Raw genomic sequence first — 22,812 nt, forward strand, 5'->3', positions numbered from 1 at the left:
TTCACTTAAACATGCAACTAACAGGGTCAAGCATTCAGGCTATAAGGCTGACTGGGTTCAGGTATGCCATAGACATAAACTAATTTCTATCAACAATGAATGAGACAACCACATTCAACCTTTTTGGATACAATTTATGAGTCAAAGTCAGCTGTGATGTTTCTCCTAGATTTGATAAGGCCAGTTGAGGTTCAACAAAATACTTTATTCTCATCCTTACCCTCTTTTCTGTTTAAGAGCATGGTTCTTTAACCAATCTCTACCAGCCTCTTCCACATCTGTCAAGGTTCTTTCCCTTTTCCTCCACTCCCCCTAGTGTAATCATCGAGTACTGCAGACTTGTATTTTTCAGAAGGGGGTGGGAAAGAGGGTGGGAGAGAGGGAGAGAGAGAGAGAGAGAGAGAGAGAGAGAGAGAGAGAGAGAGAGAGAGAGAGAGAGAGAGAGAGAGAGAGACTCACAAAGCAAAGAGTGAGAGACAGAGTGGCTCCGCCTCAAAATGACGTCAGCTCTGTATTGGAGCAAGGCTACAGGCAAACACAAGTCCACATTTGTTATTGGGACCAATCCGTGCGCGCATGTCCTTGTGCAACTTGCGAGGTGTTGATGTGTGTGAGGACATCAGTCAACACCGTAGTGGTGCTCCAGATAAATGCAATCCAGTTCTGACTCCGTGAGTGCAAGAAACGGTTTTGGGATCTGTATTGAATCGGCACAACTGGGACAGGATTACTTTTTTTTTACCCCCTCTGTCTTGAACCCCCTCATAGGATACCTGTCACTTTTTGGGTTGTCTTTTGAGGTAAGTGTTTCTGACTGCTTTTGTCCAGAGGGGTTGCATCTTTCTTTTTTCCTTTTTTTGTGTGTTTGGGGTGGTCTTTGTGACTCAGCGTGTTTAAAGTGGAGTAATACACCGCATCTTACAATATAATATGTTTTAAATATGGCACTTTCACAACAGCTGCAACTCTTACAAAGTGCTTTACACAGTTAACATCTTCTAAAAATAATATAGCACAACACATCACATAAATACTCATACAATCGTGACATTGTTTCCTGCATACGTTTTATTTGAAGCAGTTATTGATGAAAGTCGAAAGAATCCAAAGTATTTTTCATCATCAGAGAACACCATGATCATAAAGTCTTCTCCAAGCAGACTTGGAAAACAATTTGTAGTCTACATTGATTTGAATTTACGACCCCTACCCACACAGCTCGTCTGTTAACGCACTGAAAGCGATATCAACTATAATTGGATTAGAGTATGGGCTTTATGATATATATATATATATATATATATATATATATATATATATATATATATATATATATATATATATATATATATATATATATATATATTATTATAAATTATTATTATTTTTATTTTTATTATTGTGTGTTTTTTTTTTTTTGTGTGTGTGTGTGTGTGTGTGTGTGTGGAGGTAGTGATTAAGACCACACATTCATTTGCACCTCTACCGACAGCCAATGCCATTCTTCTGGTGCAAACGCGATGGAGACGCGTTATCTTTGCGCCAGCCGGTTGAGCTTTTGATCAGTGAATACACAAGCTTGATTGGATTAGGAAGGGGGACAGACAACGTGGTTTTCACCCAGTCGGCGCCACAGTTCGTCAAAACATGGGCATGTTGAATTGCAGCGCACATCCCGCAGCGATGCGCACGCAGAGCCAGCTGGACAAACTCCGTTAAATGCGTATCTGTCGGGACGGCTCCGCGCAGTTTCCACTCACGACCCGATATCCTACTAAACTTGCACCATTATGTTTGGAGATTGTAATAAACTGTCTTAAACGCACAATCATTACACGCCTTTTGGCCACATGCTGTACTTGTGTTATATTTGCTCAACCGCATGTATGTACATTGGCTTCTTTTAAGAAGAAAAAAAGCAGTCCAGAGATATTTGCTATAAAATATTGCTCTCAACTGACAGCGCATTTCCTCCTAATGTCACATCAGTGCAATTGTTTCTCCATTCCATTCTTGTAAGCACGTCTTACTGGAAACACCATTGCGGAGACAGTTGTTAATCCAATTTCACTCAGCCTTTATCTTCATGAGACAATAAGGTCATCCGGGCTTCAACGAATAACAGATATACAAATGTATGAGGCTACAGCTCTAATTTCACCAACCAGAAATTGTTTTATTGAATGACTGTGAAATGTGCACAAGTACAATTTTAATTGTTACCCAGCTCATTGTCCAGTATTTGATGAAAATAAATTTGGTTCAATATAGACAGGAGGGAACATGAGTTGTCTTCACTGCTTCAGGCTATAGTTCCCAGCCAATTGCTTCCATTTTAGATTAAACACTAAGCAGGTCATGAGCAAAATCACAGTCTGGATAACATATTGCAGGAATGACATCGCTTAACCCTCACTTTTAGAAATTGCTCAGATTCGACACTTCAGTATCATCCTTTAATGTGTTAATTTATTTTTCCAACAAATTATATTTACCAACTTTGGTGAGACCAGTGACAAACACAACTGAGCATTGAAAGACTGCAATAAAACAGCTACATAACCTTTCGAAGCAATTTGACTGAGGAAAGTAGCGGGGCCAGGAGAGCAGTTGACAAATCCCTATATTGTAAGTGGGCGCTTGGCCTGTAGGCTAAGATGTGCTCCTCTTTGCAGCTTAGCTAGTCACACGCAGGCAGACACACACATACTACTTGCATATTTTTCACACACATCTTGTGGTGCCTACCACCCCCACGTGGGGAAAAATTCATTGCAGCTGCTACAGCTCTCTTTCCTCTTCAGCTTGGAACAAAACAAGAATACCACAAGAACCCCTGTCCCCAATGTTCTCGGGCCTTTCTAGGCTTAGTCACCTCACCAAAAGCATCATTCCTATTCCGACAGGAAGCCATACTTTTTGTGGTATTCTTGTTGTCACAATTTGTGTTCTTGACTGAATTGTACAACTTCATTTCAACCCCACATCTCGTTTTCAGAAATCAAGGGCCTCAGACAACAACATTACTTACCACTTGAAATTAATCTAAACACACGGAAAGTATAATGAATAGTAACTGTAGTATTTACCATTTATATAAATCTTGACATTGCAAATATACTATAACTATAGTATATTTAGTATATAAAACTATAATTTATGATGTTCAATCTGTCTAGTCACTATTTCATTGATTCAAAATTTGTATTCAACAAATTATACAAACAACACTTGTTTCAAAAATTGTTTCGTGGAGCTAAATCCATTTCAGGGCTCATGAATAATTTTGATGGTCTTTATAACTTTTTTCTTGCGTAAATACATATTTTTGTTCTCTGCCGAGAAATGTATTTGTCAATGTTAAATGTGGCAATCAATATCAAATTTTGTGTTATCTATGTTAATCATGCAGAATCCACTTGGCCTGCTTGCGACAAAAACGTCGTGTCTGGCTACTGGTCCACATTAAAATGATGTAGAAGGACATTTGTCACAATAGATGTTTGTTTCAACAGACTCGTACCAACAGCAGATAATCAGAGTTTTAATGCACACTAGAAATAAGGCCAAATCTATGTAGATAATTTGAAATCATCGTAAAAGCATGTTTGAATAAAAGTAACCTAGTCTTGCTGAGCTCTTATTATAGACTGAAATGTATCATTTTCAATGAGGTGAAAACCAACCATTTAGAACTGAAATGAAAACATCTCCGATGGCTGTTATTCAGCTTATAAAAGTCATGTTTTAATGTATGAATTTTTCCTCTACCTCAAAAATGCCAAAGGACATCTGTTGAAAGCAAAATTAATTCCTATTCGACCACATTTTATCAATCAAATTTGGGTTTTACAAGTTTCCTGAATCCTCGACCATCCCTTGGTTTGGGCAACAAACAGTAAAACCCTGCTTCCTGCGTTTCCTTTTACAGCACAAGGCAACTGCGAGCAGGTCACATGTAATGACACAGATATGTTCAAATGGAAAAACAACAATTTCTTAGGCGAAGGGAATTGTATTTTTTTCAAACAAGAGTATACAAAGCTTTTAAAGAGGGGGTCAGGTGGGGGCAATGGGTCGCAGTGAAGTCAGGGATGACGGGGATGGATGCATCAGCCTTGCTCCTCTACATATGAAATGCAAATAGGCTTGCTAACAATGTGAGCACTGACTGGATCGTCCTTTGATCCAAATCAGAAAATCTAGTTCAACAGCTTCTTTATTTACGGATTTAATTTTGTTGAAATTAATGTATGCCGAAAAAAAAAAGTTATGGGTATTCAAAATAAGTAAAAGTCCTGTACTGATATGTGCATAGAGGGCACATTTTTCCACGTTACTCTTGTGATCAAACATGCGAATCAAACCTCTAAAGATGGAGGACACTGATTCGCTGTGGCGACCCCTCAAAGACAAAGGCCGAAAGGAAAATAAGAAGAAGCTCTTGTAATCAAACAGTGCGTGCGTGTGTGCATGTGTGTGTGTGTGTGTGTGTTCTCTTAGCTTAAAGCCAATAAGAAGTCATGGTCATGATCAAAGCCAAAAAGGGCATCTGAATAATAAATATAAGGTACAAATCAGTCTTTTTTTATCATATGTATTTGTTGAGAAAAGATAGCTGAATTTAAAAACATGTTTGCTTCACCCCAAACAAATGTTAAAACTGTACTCATGTTTCCCCATTTCAAGAGATGACAGGTTACTAAGTATGTTTGTCTCTCCTCATTTTCTTTTTCAGGACATTGGAGGTGTGAAAAGTGGCCAGCATGAATCAAACTCCAGATTCATGAGGGAGAGAAGCCCCTTTCATCAGTTCACTTCTTTAAAAGAGAAGACTGTTCATCCACAGCCGAAAGTGGAGCCCAGGATTAATGCATATACAAGCTTGACAAGGGACAAGAGGATTCTGGTTACCTGTACGGGCTGGAGTACACAAGTGAACAGGGCTTGATTGAGCCTGTGGCACAGGGGATTGGCATGGCTCAGACCAGCTTTGTGTCAACTCATCATGCATGCTGGGCCTGATTGTAGAAAGGAGCCTATACTAAAGCCGGCAGGATTGCTGTAACTGGGGGGGTGGGAAGAAAAAGAAAAAAAAAGTTCTACGGTGATGGCGACTGATCTCTACAATTTCAACACCCATTAGGATTTTTAATATTACCTGAGGGGGGATGCCGATTCAACAGGCTTATCTGCCATGGTAAAGGCAATGAAGGCATGAGCCTCTGACAACAGAGGAGGTCATCGTCCATAAAAGGATCAGCTCTGTAAATACTGACTAGTCAGGATATCACCAGAAAGCCCTCAGGAAAAAAAAAAACGTGTCTTTTCAGAAAGGATATTCAAAGAAGAAAACCTTGATTGGATTTTTTTGGTGATCAGAAAGGATTTACCACCTCTCATACATCAGGTATATGGAAACATTTATATGCCTTTGCATCTTTCCACTTCACTGACTCAACAAGAATTTAAATCCTCATTGGGGTGAAAGTTGTGAGAGTGAGATAGTGAGAGTATAAAAATTTGAGAGAAGTTGGAAAGAGCGTGTTTTATTAAAAAGTCTAGCCATAAGGAATTAAAAAAAATAAAATCAAGGAAAACAATGCTTTGTGTCAGACTATAATTAAACATCACTGTTGATATGGTGTGCACATAAAAATACATATCAAAAAGGTCAATTATAATTATGAGCAGAAATAAAGCTGAATCCAGTATGTACTGTATAACAGGACCACATCATTAAAGCAGTGTACAAGTTATTCGGGAGTGACTCAAAGTATGACTGTTTTCTGTTTGGTATGTAATAATGCAAGGCAGCCTTGAGATAGAGAAGCCTGTGGCACAATCAATGCTATTACTATACTGAACACAGCTTGGTTGCAGGCGGTTAAAGAAGATCTATGCCGCTCAGTTATTTATAGTATTATTTTTGAATGGTATTGGATATGCCTTTATTAGTCTCACAGTGGAGAAATTTACATTTCACAGCAGCAAAGTGATGAAAAGAATGAGAGTAGTATGCAATTATGTACAGTCATAAATATGAAGATCAATCGAAAATGATATATCCTGGCATATCATTTCACTTAATATAAAAGAATAATGAAACATGATCCAGTACTTAATCAATCTGTTGCTTCTGGCCCCATTTTATCACCAGGCAAATGTTAGTACATGAATGAGGGGCAATCTTTGCATTTACATTTAATCTTGTGTCTTCTTCCTAGGGGATCTAGACTGCCAGGCAACTCAGCGTCAAGATGGTACGTCAGTGCAAGGCCTTTACACTCTCCCTCATCAGGGTGGGACTGCTGCTGGGCCTTGCTAACCCACTGGTAACCTCTGCCTCATGTCCCTCTGCCTGCCGCTGTGATGGGACCTTCATCTACTGTAATGACCGTGGCCTGACTTCCATCCCAACTGGTTTACCCCTGGATGCAACAGTGCTGTACCTACAAAACAATCGTATAAAGAGCTCAGGAATCCCCGCAGAGCTCAGCAGGCTCACAAACGTGGAAAAGATCTACCTTTACTGCAACAATTTAGATGAGTTCCCCACTAACCTTCCTCTCGGACTGAAAGAACTCCATCTCCAGGAGAACAACATCCGCATGATTACACACGCAACTTTAGCACAGATTCCTTATATTGAGGAACTTCACCTGGATGATAACTCTGTGTCAGCAGTCAGTATCGAAGAGGGGGCCTTTAGGGACAGCAATCACCTAAGATTGCTTTTCCTGTCCAGGAACCACCTAAGTACCATCCCGTCAGGCCTACCCATGAGCATTGAGGAGCTGCGCTTTGAAGACAACCGAATCTCATCCATTTCTGAACAGTCATTGCAAGACCTCATCAATTTGAAGCGACTAATATTGGATGGAAATCTGCTCAATAACCGTGGAATTGGAGAGATGGCTTTCATTAATCTGATTAACCTTACAGAGCTGTCACTGGTGAGGAATTCCCTGACATCACCACCAGCTAACCTGCCAGGCACAAGTTTGGAAAAGCTGCAGCTACAAGATAATCACATAAATAGGGTGCCGTCAGGGGCTTTCGCTTTTCTTCGGCAACTTTACCGCTTGGACTTATCTGGAAACAACCTGAGCAGCCTCCCACAAGGTGTATTTGAAGATCTGGACAATCTCACGCAGCTTTTGCTACGCAACAACCCCTGGCAATGCACTTGCAGAATGAAATGGGTGCGTGACTGGCTCCGGTCATTGCCGACAAAAGTCAATGTGCGAGGACTCATGTGCCAGGGGCCTGATAAGGTAAAAGGCATGGCCCTTAAGGACTTAACTACAGACATGTTTGACTGCACAGATTTCGAATTCATTCCCACGTATGAGACAAGCACAGTCTCCACCACTCTGCGCCCCTCACAGCCACACTGGCCCTCGTTTGTGACTAAAAGGCCGGGAGTAAAGGGACCAAATAAGGGCAGAAATTACCACGGCACCACCATCTCATCAGGCAGAAAGATCATCACAATCAGTGTGAAATCAACTAACGCAGATAGAGTTCACATATCCTGGAGAGTATCGCAGCCCATGACAGCCCTTCGACTCAGCTGGCTGAAGCTTGGACACAGCCCTGCATTTGGCTCCATCACTGAAACAATTGTACAGGGGGAGAGGACAGAGTACCTGCTCACTGCGCTGGAGCCAGAGTCTTCCTACAGGATATGTATGGTTCCTATGGAGACCAGCAATATTTACCTAGCAGACGAGACACCCGTGTGCATAGAGACGGAGACTGGCTCTCATAAATCGTACAACCCAACCACGACTTTAAACCGAGAGCAGGAGAAAGAGCCTTACAAAAATTCAAGTCTGCCTTTGGCTGCTATCATCGGAGGGGCTGTTGCACTTTTGGCAATAATTATGTTGGCATTGGTGTGCTGGTACGTCCACAGGAACGGCTCACTTTTTTCGAGGAACTGCACCTACAATAAAGGCCGTCGGAGAAAGGATGACTATGCCGAAGCTGGCACTAAGAAGGACAACACAATTCTAGAAATAAGAGAGACCTCTTTTCAAATGATACCAATAAATCAGCTTCCAGTGTCCAAGGAGGAGTTTGTGATACACACAATTTTTCCACCTAATGGCCTGAGTTTATACAAGAGCCCACACAACGAAAACAGTATTAATAACAGGAGCTACAGAGACAGTGGAATACCAGATTCGGACTACTCCCATTCATGATATTGCACACGTACATTCATGATGAGAATGTGTTGTAAACAGAGTGGCAAGACTTTCACAAAACACTGGATCTATCGGACTAAGGGAGAAATTCTATGTACATTTGCCATATAATTTATATTTAAGGACATTTTATGACAACTGAAAACGTTCCATACGCAGGCCCTCACTAAACCAGAGGGTGTAGTACTGCAATTATATTTTAGGGATTTCTAGTAATTTGTACTGTATTTCCTTGGCTTGAAAAAAAAAAGATTGACCGATTAAAAAAAATAAATTCTGTGTTCTGAGATATGATGACTTGTCAACTGTGAAAGTGGTTTTTAATTGCTGTGTTGAACAATCAGACATTAGAAAACATTGTCGTACAAGCACAGGTCATGGTTTTCACTTTGTGGCTGTCTGAAAAACAAAGGTGCAACTTGTTAAACTAAAGTACAGTTGATCAATAAAATAAAATCAGACACGATGGCCTCTTACGAAAAATAAACGACACAGATCTGTCTCATTTACTACTGACAAAGAATACTGTTCTAGATCGTATAATGCAAATTACTTCAGAGTATGTGCCATGCTTTACTTTACCACTTTCTTTGATGTGTACTTTCAGCAAGTTTGAAACACAGCAGAGCAACCATAGCAAGACTCTTATCTTATTGTTTAGTTATGTTTTTTTGTTTGTTTTTTTTCTGATGGGATTGTAGGCCACAGCACAGGGCAAATTAAGCACATCAATTTCAAGGGAACTCTTGGCTCGTCAAAACAAGAAGACTGGACAGACTGACACAGGACCCCACACGATCTCCATTTGTATGAGCCAACAATGGCCAAATGACAATGGCGGCATTCTTTAGTACCGTGTACCCTCCGTCATTCAAGTCCAAAGGCCAAAAATACATGATTGTTCAAAGGATCACAGTGTTAGCGGTTCCTTAAGATAACTACGATTTCGTATTTTCAAAGTGAACTCGTTTTTGTTGCCACAATTTGAAATTACCTGTTCTTCATGTTTAAAAAAACCAAAGTGCATTGTATGCCCTTTGGCCAGTCTTGTATGTGCCTTGATCCAATGCTTATTTAGCTTTTTAAGGAACCAGTGACTTTTTTCATACACACTTGAATATGAAAAGTATTGGTCATATTACAGAATAAAAGAAAAATATGAACAAAATGTAATTGATTTCTTTCTTACCCACACTCCACCTTTACAATTGTTTATATCTATAAATCAAGACAACATAAAAGTCATGTTGTCGCCTCAATTTTGTCAGGTTTGCCTTCATGGTGCCAACAGCACAAAAAGGTTTTTGCATGACAGATCTGCGCCTCAGTTCAAGTACACGAGTACTTAGTTCAGGATAACAAGTAAAACGCTTTATAAGTCTTTATAGCATGTATTAAGAAAAATAAACAATATTTTCCACATCGAGCTATGATGAAATAATAGTTGCTTGATTTGTGTTTTTTTTAATTTCCAATTCAGTAACTTTTTTGAGCATGCCTCTATGTACACACAGTATTAAGCTTAAAAAAGTGAATTTACTATTAATGTATGTCACACTCTAAGGCAAGAGGTGGTATTTCCCAAATACTTTTGAGTCTTTTTCGGAAAACAAGAAACAATTCATGAAATAATAATAACAGTCTATTTGGTTTGATTCAACTTTGTGTGGATGTTCATGACCAGGATTACTGACAAGTTACGCACATATTTTCAGCTGCACATTGCTTTTTTTTATTGATATTGTAACTAGGGTTGTGATAGGGTCGTTTTCAAAATTGCACATCTTCGAAAAAAAAAAAAAAAAAAATAACAACAAACGATGTAAAATTGTGTATGATTGGCCCCACCATTTTAATTAGGAAAACAAAATATGAATGATAGCAATTATTAGTTTTTGCTATTGGTATGTCAAGATCAAATTATATTGTGTTGTTTAAATAAATATTTACCGAGAGAAGTCACTTGTAAAATATAAATAAATGATTAACAGGATTTTGGCTCAACTAATAATGAGAACAGCAGCACGTCTCACACTGAATAGTCCATCTTCTAATTAAGAGGATTCTCAGAGCATCTTAAGGCCAACAATATTATTTGCTTGAATAATAGTCTAGCATTTGTTATTAATGATCCTTTTTTAGAGTAAATAGTTCACATGGGCTTGACTGAAGTGTGCCAGCAAATGAGCAAACAGCTTTGACAAATTCCTGCCGCACTGTGATAAACAACAAATAAGCCAAACGGTGAAGTGAGCAGTCCATTGTTGTGACTTTCACTGAAGACAACACGTTCCAAAGGGCAGCTCTTTCTCTAACTTGCATGAACGCTTATGAAACAAAATTGATGAAGCTGACTGACGATGACCCCATGTGACCCCACTTATCATTGGTGACCTATGACCGGATCTGATTAGTCACTTTAAACAATTCCTAAATCACTCTCATGCTCTCATCTGCCTTCAGACAAGTCTGGAGACAGAATAAAATCTGACATGCATTTTTTTCCCTAGTGTGTGACACAGTGCAGACAGCAGTTTAGCTTTTATATACCTAATGATCAGAGCTAATGGTGCAGCTGCAGTGTTTGCTTCAGGGCGCTACTATTTACTCTTGAAGGTGCTGGTCAGGCAGACGGTCACATTTGCATTCCTATGGAGGCTTGTATCAAAGCATTACTGCATGACACCTTCATGTACACCTTCAATAACATACAGTTAGTGCAGGCTATAACATCACAAGTGGATTCATCAAACAAAAATTCTAGAGGTTACATGCAAAATGGGTGAATGACAGCTGATCCTAGTTGTTTTATGTAAAGGCCTCAAAAGGTGTTTCCCTTGGTACATTTGAACAGACTGTATGACACGGTCACTTTGGAGCATACATTCATGTTCATCTCCGAATTATTCCTGCAAAGTGACAGTAAACTGGCATATTTAAAGATGGCAAGAGAACCTGCAAACAATGAAAGTATGTCATCTGACTGGATATTAGCGTTTATAGACCAAACTGTAAGAACATCTTAAATAGTACTGCAGTGACGAATAATTACAGTGTTACCACCTGATGAAGAGTTTCTGAGAACAAAAACGCTAAATATTTCTCATCCCATGAGTGCTAAACCAAAAAAAAAAAACAGAGAAAAAAGATTCCATCTGAAAAGAGATTCAGACGGTAAGAACGTTACATTAGGCCCAAGTCACGGTGCTACTAAACATGGAGAAGGCAGCTCAGAGAGAAGCAGTATTTTCATTTTAAATTTGTGTTTACCTACAGAAGAGCTTTGTGTGAGAGAGAGAGAGAGAGAGAGAGAGAGAGAGAGAGAGAGAGAGAGAGAGAGAGAGAGAGAGAGAGAGAGAGAGAGAGAGAGAGAGAGAGAGAGAGAGAGAGAGAGAGAGAGAGAGAGAGAGAGAGAGAGAGAGAGAGAGAGAGAGAAGACAGACTATAAAATAATCCCTCTATATGCAAATAATGCAGATAGTGTGGAAGTAGGGGGCATAGGGGGCATCTCAGTCGTATTTCGAGAAAGTAAAGATAATACAAAGTGCAGCTTAATAAAATGCTGAATATGTAAAAGAAAATAAAAACAGTGGGTCGTTCACTCGTTGCAAATGTCTGGCTTCAGTATTTAAAACCAGGATATATTTTTCTTCCTGAGATTATCTGAATATGAAAATATTTAAAAAAAAATAGGTGCAAGTTACAGCAAAGATTTGACTACAATGACCATGCGGCGCGTAGAGAAATGTTTGCATCCATGACTTCAATTTTGTTTAAAAGAAATAAATTGTGCTTATATATCCATGGTTGCATTTTGTTTGCACAAATAAAGACAATTTATCTCCTCACCATCATCTCCCCTCTCAAGATTGAAATTGGACTTTGTGACTCTTAGTCTTCATAACGAGCTCTAAAAGAACAGAGTGGCTATTGAGAGAAATAGTCGTGAGTGATGCGTTATTGTGTCGTGGACTTGTCCTGTCTCTGGCGTTCCCCGCCTCTTCCTGAAAGCCAGAAGGCTCTCCATCACTTTACCCAGTGACCTGAAACCAGAGGGCCCAAAAAAACCTCCGCAGAACCTCGGTCATCATAATGAATCCAATTTTATGCTTGAGTAGACAAGTCGTGCACGTACATCCATCGCAAATGTAAATTATTTGCCATTAATATGAATTAAAAAGAGCTGTCAAAATGAAGATTGTAGCACCATAAAGGAAGAAAACTCCACGTTGACTCCACTCTCATTTAAACCTAATGGTAAAAAAAAAAAGAAAGAGGCAGTTCGATTTATATTCAATTACACTTGGAAGTAAAGAAAATATTTTATGAAAATACCCATATAATTCCGTCTACTCAATGGAAGCCATTAATGCCTGTCTCCTATTAAATGCTTTAAATGATTCTGTAAAAGGCCATACATCTCCTGATGCCCTTTATGAGATCGCTATCACGTCCCCCACACATCTTAATCGACCCCACGTCTCAATTTGCCTCCATTTCTGATGGAGTGGAACAATGATTTCATTGCGAAAGATTTGAGGCGTCCAACCGCCCAACAACTCCTTATAGTGGATCGTCAGCAGTAGTAGGCCAAGGCACCTCTTCAATTGCTTCCTCTAATATTTGTACATCTTATTGATTGCTCATCATATTGATGCAGGAACTGCAGACCAAAGTGGCTCCATCCATAGCTCATTACTTCCAACTGTTGACAGATTAATCACAAGCACATAGAAAGTCTGCTGTGGCCAAGTCTCAATAAAAGAAAGTGCAGGCAGAGTTGGAATGTGCATTTTTTTCCCAAGAGGTGTTCTTAGATACTCCTTAGTGGCAGGCAAATGAGAAAACAAACCATGTGACAAGTCTATTTGCAATAAAGATTGATTTTAAAAGAAAATCAATAAGTTACAGCAATATCATGAGACATTTTTCTTCCTTCAGAATCTCGATTACGACAAAGAAGCTAAATGTATGCAACATAAAAAGTTATTGATACAGATCATTCTAAACAGCGATGCACAACAGAGACAGGTGGGGTATAACCGCCTCTGAGAACAAAACAAGTAATTAACAAGAAATTAAGACAATAAATACTGCACTGTATATGCAAAGCATCAACCCAAAAGGAAATGTGCAAGTATCAATTAAACATTGGTGTAATTTTCACAGCATGGGGTGGAATAATGAAATACGGTCTCAGAACGCCATTAATTATCTTGATACAAAAGATGATACAAACAAAAGCTTCTGACACACAGTACCAAGTGAAGTATGATTATGTTGAAAACACACATTGAGGAGACCTTTGACAAAAGTATGACCAAGTTCAGCTCAAACACCAGAGATTTGGAAAAGAAAAAAAAAAGTTGTGATCTGAAAACTAAGTCTGGCTGGCTGAGTCCTTGTAAATTGTGAATTGGTCCTCCCACAGTATACATGCTTGAGTTTGGTTGATATTTCTTGAGGACACAGTAAGCAGCACTGGCGATTGAGGAGTTTAAAGCAGTTGAACCCAGTTAGTGGGCCACTTCACACACTGGGGATGATGCGGTTGTGATCCCTGGCTCCATGAAAATTATGGACACCAAATTTCAAGCAGGTTAAGAGCATTCACTTTAACATTTAATCCACCATCACTCCCCCAAACCCAAACATGGACTGACACAAATGGGGGATGGACCTGAGAAACTTAGGGGGGAGAAGAATGGTCAAGGGGTGATGGCAGCGGTATGTAGGATTAATTAAAACCTGGAGTTACTAGTGTGCCTGTGACACGCAGCCACACGATTAGGATCTCTGTGTGAGAAGAATCTGCTCCCACAAGTCATTTCCTTCCCCATTGAGGGGAGCTAAATGGGATGGGGGTCTTCAGAGAAAGGGAACTTCTTGAAGCCAATAACCCAAAAAGGAAGTAAAGGGGAGAGAGGTGAAGAATGAATACTTCAACACTTGAATAAGAGTGAAATGAATTCATTTCAACCCAGTAATGTCCAAGGCCCATTGAAGGGTCAAATGATCTCGACCACTGTAATCCTAAGCTTTTGCTCTTTAAATGTAGCTCTGCATGTGTGTGTGGCTGTGTGTATAAATACTAAGACACACGAGAGTTGGCTTAGGCTAACATCTGGCAATATCCCTGCATCCAGCTATGCACCCTTTTCCCTTGGTATACTTGATAATCCCTTTTTACCCTGACATTATATTGTACTGAAGCAATTATAAGATCATATGAAGCATGATAATTTAAGAATGTATCATGCGGCCATGAATAAAGAACAAGGATTATTGAACATTCATGAGCGCCATTGTGATCATGTATTGTTCTAAATGAGTCATATGTGTACAGTAATTTATCCACCAATATGTCAAATGTTCAAAAAAGAGAAATCAAATTCATGTGCCACATCCAAAATAAGTCATGAAACAATTTTCATACACCCAATTTAAAAAAAATATATATATATATATATCGCAATCAGTGGACAGCCTTACCTGGAATTGTGTGTGTGTGTGTGTGTATATATATATATATATATATATATATATATATATATATATATATATATATATATATATATATATATATATATATATATATATATATATATATTTTTTTCCTTCAGGACAATATACACACACACACCCAGGAGGTGGTGTGACTTATTCTTAGACTGGTTTGTAGGCCAGTAGCATAAAGCCACATGTAGTGCCGATGCACATGTAGTGCCGATGCGACACGGAGGGTTTCTTTTGTGTCATGTCACCATCAATTGACGATGACACCACAATCTCAGTCATTAATCACAGAGTTGTCTGATTGGGTATATACATGACATGAGGGCAGGGCTGCAAAGGAAGGGGGTTGAGCCCTGTAACATGGACTCACCCCTGGACCCCCTTTGGACTTGAATGAAGAGAGGTCCTGCGCATTCATGTTAACAGATCACTAATCAAATTATGTTGATATCCAGGGACAGCACACAGGACAAGAGAATTCATTTTGCGTCCATTGCTCACGGCTATTGTCTGTGCCAGGGCATCTGAGGGTCTGAGCTAAATGAGTAACCCTGTCTCAATTTATTTAAGTCATTGAAATGAATGCATGCCTTTTCCAGACAGGCATTGATTTAATTCAACAATGAGAGAGATCATTTGAAACTTTGATGACAGCTTTGTCACAGCTCGAACTATATGCAAATTTAAATCTGTGCTACGTTCAGGCCATATGGCTCAGGATGGGAGGTTTTGTGTGTATGTGGGAGGGGTACCAGACTCAAAATGGCTAGCACAATGTGCATGGCTAATTTTCCTACAGTAGAACATTTAGAAAAAAAAATCATGTGAGACCTGTCCATCAATTCATGAATGTATTCATTTGTTGTATGTCCCCTGATGTGATAACAACAATGTACAATGTCAGACAGGGCTCTCTGTGTGGGTTCTTGCACATGAGCAGCAAGTTATTCAAGTATATACCACAGCCCCAAAGGGATCCTGTACCTTTGCTGCGTAGCATTTTAATTAATCCCCTGATGACAGATTGGATCTGGCAGGTTATATATGTCTTACGGCAGGCGTGAGGGGCTAGTGAGGATCGACAAACACAACAGTGAGGTTAATGCCAACAGCACCCACCAGCACAGAAAGTAGCAGGTCCACCTTCTAATGTCGGTCAGTCACCAACTCCCTAATCGCACACAAAGCTACCGTCTGCAATCACAAAGCGCACACAGTGCCAAAAAGGAAAACACACCTCCACAATTTAAAATATGTACAATAAAGACAAATATTAACTTAATGCATTTTAGAGCCCCCGTCATTCACAAAGAAAAAATGCTCGGATTTCTGGGCTCTTAAATTTCTAGTTCCGGAGCTTGTCCTGAAATTAAGGTGATTGGCTTTAATGTGGTTTTGACACAGTGTTGAAGATGTATTATCACAGTTGCTTTGCATTGAAATATATTGATACACACATTAAAAGTAAGCAGGTTTTTAATGTAAAGAAAAAATATAGAATTGACCCATGTCAAGAAATCATTGACAAATGCAAATTGTCCGAGGATATTTAATTGAAGCCTCTGTGCTAACCACTGTTTCATGCCTCAAGTTGGCCATGGGTGGTGATTACACACTTTGGCAGTGACATTAATTGTAGGCTTCCCTGTCCACGAATCCATAAGTCCTTTCAGAATATTAAACTCTGAATGGGAATGTTCGTCACGATGGATGGAATTATACTTGAAAAATTAAAACGAGATTGCCTTTTTGTAATTTTCCCTTTTTAAAATATGGATCTTGACAGCTGTGGATATCTTGGTGTGTGTTTGGTGGGGAAGAATCATATATTGTTGTATCAAATTACGAAAATGAACACAAACACATCATACAATTTACTGTACATGAGCAATTTGAATAATCCCAATTTAACTCAGAGTTAAAACTTGTTTTCACACCACCCCCAACACCCTCCAAACCAAAATGTGTATGGCAATTGTCAAATATAAAAATGACAAGATATACCTTGGACCTATGTGCTACTATAAATTGGAAGGGTGTTGAATGTATTGTGAATAAACTCTCCTTAAATCAGTGCATAAATGGGCCGAATAGGTGTCTGATGATGGCCGTTAGCAATGTTCCCTCTAAAACGACCCCCCATATGCGTCGTGATACAGGTGTGATACTGGCGTGTGGCCACAGCGTACACATCTGATGTTGCACACAGTGGTCCTCAGTGTGCTCAGGGAGCTTGTGTGTCTTCTCAGACACATGAAAAATTAGAGGGAACATTGGTCGTTAGCATTTGAATGCCAATAGTCATTGGTACCCACTTGAGTCACTAAAATACACCAGTATTGTCGAGCATGTGGTTCTGACAGGAGAGACTGCTATTCAGTCTCAAAAATGTCTCTGTAGCATCAGCCGGATACTGGAGCAAGACAATGGGCTTCATTTGAGGTCTTTCATTTTAAGTACCAGTAATTATCAGGCTCTTAAGCAGATCGCGGAATGCTGGAAGACAGCAAGACTCTACTATGTACTGTCTATCAACCAGTGTGAAGAGTATGAAGTCAGGTTGTGATGTTTTTGCCTGGTCACAGTAAATGTATGTACATTTCATTGGGTCATAATTTCTAAAACAGTCCACACTCATTTATACAAAAAAACTATGGCAATCTAACATTTGAGAATTGTAGTAAAATATATTACAAAACCATGCAAAACCCACTGTACTGTGTTGTACAATGTGTGTGCACCTGTGTGTGGGTTAGGGGGTGGGGTGTTAACGCGTAGGCAAGAGTGAAGATGCTTAAAGCCTGCATACAGTAAGCTGAGAAGTATGCACCCAGACAAACATTTCCCAATTACCTTTCAAGCAGGGTTTTCATTAAGTACTTTCACATAAGAGCCTGACTGGTTGCTTTTTGTCTCCACGGCCGTCTGGACATAATCAAATTCACAGACCGTCTCCGAAACCATCTTAGCTTCTCCATTATCATTAATCTGGATGGCCATCACATCTGCTCTGTGGTTAACGAACAATTGTTATGGATAGAAATTCACTTTTCAACAGTTTCCAGTTGAATTTGTGATCAATTGCTAGCGTCTCACAAATGAGGCGTGGTCAAAGCAGATTCTTGCATTGTTGTGTTATCAGGTCATTACTGTGAGCTCCTGAAGGCCATGAATAAAGATGCAGTGTTATACACAGGTGCAAGCATAGCTGTGAGTCACATTCAAGCCAATGCAAAATGATAAGCAAAAGTAAATTCTACTGGGGGATGTGCATCACATCTCATACTGCTTAAAAAGATGACACAGATACTTGAAAATATGGAGGAAGGAATTAATGCTGTCTGTGCAGCAGGGTAATATAACACCAAGTAGAATATGGAATGTCATTATTTCTCATGGAGTAGAGTTATGGAGCGTAGTATCAGCTGCATTTCATATTACAGTAATGACATCGGATCATATTTCATGTTTAAAAAAAATAAAATTGTATTTCCTCCCTTCCTGCTATGTTTAGCAATATATAAAAGGACTGCAGTTTTTACGCTGAGGTAAGTTGTGCAGGTTATCAATGTGAAATGAGCTGAATGACAAAAGATGCCAACGTGACTGTTGCGTTGCAGCATGCGAGGACCTTCTGGTCAATTTGCCCTGATGTTACAAAACTCCTCATTGTATACTTTATCTGCAATAAAAACCATATTACGACTAACTCAACCAAAGTGCAGAGAGACGTTTTCAAATGTTCTCCAACAAATGCATGTGCACCTTTCCCAACACTGCGGTTACTGTACTGCTCAACTGACACACACGCACACATGCACACACACACACACACAAAACAATACTTTCAATTCAACCCCCCCAACTGTCCCAAAGAAGAGGGTGAGTGAAGATATGAAAGCCCTTATTTGTTGCCCTTTGTGCTGCAGCCAGTTCGCTTGGTGCGCGTGCCGAAGTTGCTCACCAGCTAAACACATACTTGCAGTTGTTGGGCTGGTGTCCTAGTAACAGCAAAAAGCCACGAGCTTTAGTGGACGATCTTAATGTAGACACGATTATATGCATTTGGTTCCCAGCTGGCAGACAATGTGAATCACATTCAGTTACAGGAAGGTAAAGGCTCATGAAGACCTATTTACAGGCATCAGTGTGAACAAAAATGTGCACGTTCGATTAAGAAAGAACGGCAGTTCCACCTGGGCATCCGTTTGCGTCAAAGCCCTTTTATTGTAGATGCATGGTGACTGCATTTCAGTTACACCCATTTCCTGGGCTTTTGTTCGGTCAAGTTTGTCACCAAATATAGAGAATGGTTTGGTTTATGGGATAAGCAGATGTGACAACGGTGCCAAAGTGTACTACTGTACACTCACACTATTTGGAGGAATAATCTTTAATCACAGTCAAAACTATTATCATGATCATTTCATTATATAATTGGACTCTGGCTATTATCATAGAAAAATACATATATTAACATATAATGTATGTTGTAATGTCTCGTTATATCGATATTCTCGGGAGTCTGAAAAAATGTTGATATAACCGGACTATCGATATATCCGATCCTGCGGCATCTACATTTTCTCCTTGTGTTCATAGAAATAGTATCGTAAGCAGTACTATCGATATAACCGATATCGATATAACGAGACTTTACTGTATTTGGACAGTGGTTTTAAAAGACAAAGGTCGGATTTTATTCCAAACAGGATTTTGCAGTGCATTGTTTGTGTTATTCTTGAGAAAAGAAGGGGCAAGGCAGGTGTTCTCAGAGTGAGAAGCGGATGTGGACAAGCACTGAGCAGTGACGCCCCTACTCCTGCGCTGGACGGAGACTAAGACCCCCTTCGTGGACACTGAACTGATCCTGATTATCCCAGTGGGTCTAATCCTCAGAGCCCAACACTGGCTGGTTGAATTCCCTCCCCAAAAGAGCCTCACTTCAGTGAGCAGAGAATCCCAGATACTGTGCCCCTAAACTGTGAAAAGTCTTCCAACAATAGGGACTGAGAAGGGTTAAAAAAAAGAAGAAGAAAAAACAGGAGTATAAATCTCCCCCTATTCCTTCATCTCCTGCCCACTGGGGTGCCCCATCCCCACAGTCACACTCGGGAAAGCAAAGGAGCGCAGCCTCATCCTTGGAATCCTACCCAATATCCTGGGATTAGCTGTGGCCTCTCTCGGTGCCCCTTCTCTCCCTCCTGCTAAGGCTAATTCAGACTGAACTCAACTGATCAGACCCCATGTAAAAGCTCACTCGCCAAAGGGAAACAATCAAATCAACTATTTAAGTTTAATCTCTTATGGAGTTATTCCAATTTTCTCCTGCCTGAATCCAGATGACTCTGGATAAAAGTCTCCACATCCAATAACGGGCTAAATCAAGACTAATAGTAGATATCATGGAGCAAGAATTCTGATAGGGTGTGGCTATTGAGCAAGCAATTCAGCTTAGTTGTATTTGTTCACACTCAAGTGACTCAAGCAATTTATTAGGGGTGTTCACACGGCAGCCATTTGTATCGGCGCTGCACCAATGTATTTTGTTGCGAGATATAGAGTAATTTTTGTGGAGCTTTCACATGTATAAAGCTGCTTTCTAAAAAGAAGTGTGTTAACGCCAGTGCAGCGCCACTTGCGTCCACATGGCAATTTCTGCAGCCATGTAATACGATAATAATAATACGGAAATAAAACATGGTCATATGTAAAGTGTTTTTTTTGACGGATTGAAACAACACAGTTCATACTTCCCCAGACAAATCACTGATGTGGTCTATTGGACACTGTAAAACGATGAGAGAGACAGAAAGGTAAACTGGCAGAAGTACAACAAAGCACAAAATAGCGTATGCAATCAACTCATCACGAGTAGCGAGTCTACCCTGTAGCGTTCACACATCCCATTTTATATCAGTGCCCACAAACTAGCATTTATTCCAAAGTTAAATTTTAAACCACCTCTTAAGCAGGGTTAAATTTGCTCCGGGTTAAGCTGTTTTCAGGGTCTATGCCGGTATAACTTTGAACGTGAGAATGCTCGATGTGGGGCAGTGCCGTTGCTACAAAAGAAAAGTTGCCGCGTGAACACCCCCTTTGACTTAGAAGACTAAGTCATTCAGGGGGGGAAGGGATAAAAGTGTTATATCTTGCTTATCTTTTCATGAGAACAACCCCGGAGACAAAAGATGATTGATCAGGCTCAATAAGGTCTTGGTCAGCAGACATTCTTGTTCAGTCCATCACCATCAGGATCAGCTTCTTCAACAAGGTTGTGGTCTTCTTGGAGGTGTGCATTGGGTCTGTAATGTTTTAATATTGTACTGCAACTGCATTAAAAGGAGTGAATTCATGCTCCACTTTATTGTGTCACAGTTCATGTTGGTATTCCTGGTTCCTTCAATGAAATATGTGAAATATCTCCACAGTGCTCACAACCTGCATGCAGACGTTACAACTCCCACCACCATGACTAAAGCAAGACAAAATTTGTTACCCTCACCTAGTTGCGGTCACCATCAGAAACAAATCTTTCATCTTGCTCTATTAACCCATCATTCACTACCATTCACAAATTTATTCGCAAATTGAAAATATGACAGAGTGCGCCATTCCCGAATTTGTTCGGGTTTAGTTTTTTCATGATTGGGTCCTGATAAAGCGTTGACAATGGCCTCTGGCAATGTTTCTTCTTTTCCACAAGGGGGCAGTGTTTCCTTTTTCCATGTTAGCGCTTTGTTCCAGCTTCAGCTGTTGTTAAAGTGCTACATAAACCAATATGTATATATTGCATTGTATTTTGGACAGCCACCCTCATTTTAAGAACTCCAGAGCGTTATAATTTAGGAATTAACTCTTCTTTTCTGATGAAAGAAAGGAGTCCAAGGTTTCTAATGCTGTATTGAATTTTTATGTAGCCCTAAAACTCAATATTCTGTGGGTACTGGAATTTGAGTGACAGTGACAAAAACCCTGGCACTGGAGTCGACATATATTTGCACATGTCTGGCAGTGAATGAGTTAAAATTCTAGTAGTATGAAAATATATACAGTCCTAATGAAAAAACGAGTGAATGAAAATGATATTGTTGCTTTGTGGGCATTTATGTCATGCTCTTAATCCTATACAGTGTCAAAATATGCATTTTTGCTATTTTAGGCAAAAAAAACTTGATATCGCAACTTCAGAGATTTAAAAAAAATGACACGATAAAGCACATTACCCTCCATGTGTGATCAAATATTTATTTAAAAGGCTTCTTTGATTCAAGGCCGAATGTGTTAAAAGTGTAGTTGATCCAATCGTATTGCTGAGCCAATCTAAATGAAGTAGAAAAAAAAAGTATTTAGAGAGCTAATGAATTAGTACACACCCAAATCAAGTGATATTTTAACCGCATAAATGCATGCAGTAACGAAAACGATTCATTACTTGGGTTTGGCCACAACCAGTGATGACATGGCCTTCTTACATTTCATTAAGGTGCAGCCAACGTGAGTGATTTTGCGGCAAACAAAGCATGATTGTTAATTAGGGTTTCCCCGGGCATCTGGCCAGTCAGACATTGTGGCTCTAAAGCGGCACCTGCAAAAGCGTTTTTCTCAGTTGCTTGACATCCTGTTTTGCTGTTGCATGCCAGTCTCCTTCCTGTTACAGTGGACATTGTAATGTAATTATTGGATGGATTCAGATAATAATCACAAGAATACATACAAGTACACACACACACACCAACACACAAATACACGCGTGCTTCCCATAAGATAAGTGTAGGTGTGGTTAATAAAATAGTAACTGTGGGGAGTGGTCACTTAGTGTAACGTAAGGAGCAGGAACACCAGCGCACAAATGACGCCCGAGGAGAGTGGGTGTTTTGTGTAGTGGCACACATTCAAATGCGCCCTGTGGGGCAAATATTTGAGGGCTTCACTGCACCCTTCCGATAATGCAGTTTTTGAGGCAGTGGAGGAAGAAATTGAGTTTAGTCCAACAAAAAGGCTGAGTTAACATAAGAGCTGCAGGGGGGAAAAAGAGCCACCTCTGCCCTGTGGGTAAAGGCGAGGTAAAAGCTCCAGG

General features: G+C 39.8%; 2 protein-coding genes across 4 annotated transcripts in view; one reads left to right on the forward strand and one right to left on the reverse strand.

Moving 5' to 3' along the window:
* macrod2 (mono-ADP ribosylhydrolase 2) overlaps window positions 1–22,812 on the reverse strand; it is a 315,136-nt gene that overhangs the window by 278,465 nt on the left and 13,859 nt on the right. The window lies entirely within an intron of this gene.
* On the forward strand, window positions 568–8,219 carry flrt3 (fibronectin leucine rich transmembrane 3). Its single transcript, XM_089012528.1, has 3 exons — window positions 568–800; window positions 4,739–5,410; window positions 6,228–8,219. Exon 3 carries the CDS (start codon window positions 6,261–6,263, stop codon window positions 8,211–8,213), a length of 1,953 nt encoding a protein of 650 aa, XP_088868654.1. The 5' UTR covers window positions 568–800; window positions 4,739–5,410; window positions 6,228–6,260; the 3' UTR covers window positions 8,214–8,219.

Source organism: Hippocampus bargibanti, linkage group LG13 (assembly GCF_051943395.1).
Source record: "Hippocampus bargibanti isolate YZ-2025 linkage group LG13, ASM5194339v1, whole genome shotgun sequence".
NCBI lineage: Eukaryota > Metazoa > Chordata > Actinopteri > Syngnathiformes > Syngnathidae > Hippocampus > Hippocampus bargibanti.

Excerpts from the sequence above, each read along its gene's own strand:
- flrt3 (XM_089012528.1), top strand. The coding sequence starts at position 6,261 with ATGGTACGTCAGTGCAAGGCCTTTACACTCTCCCTCATCAGGGTGGGA.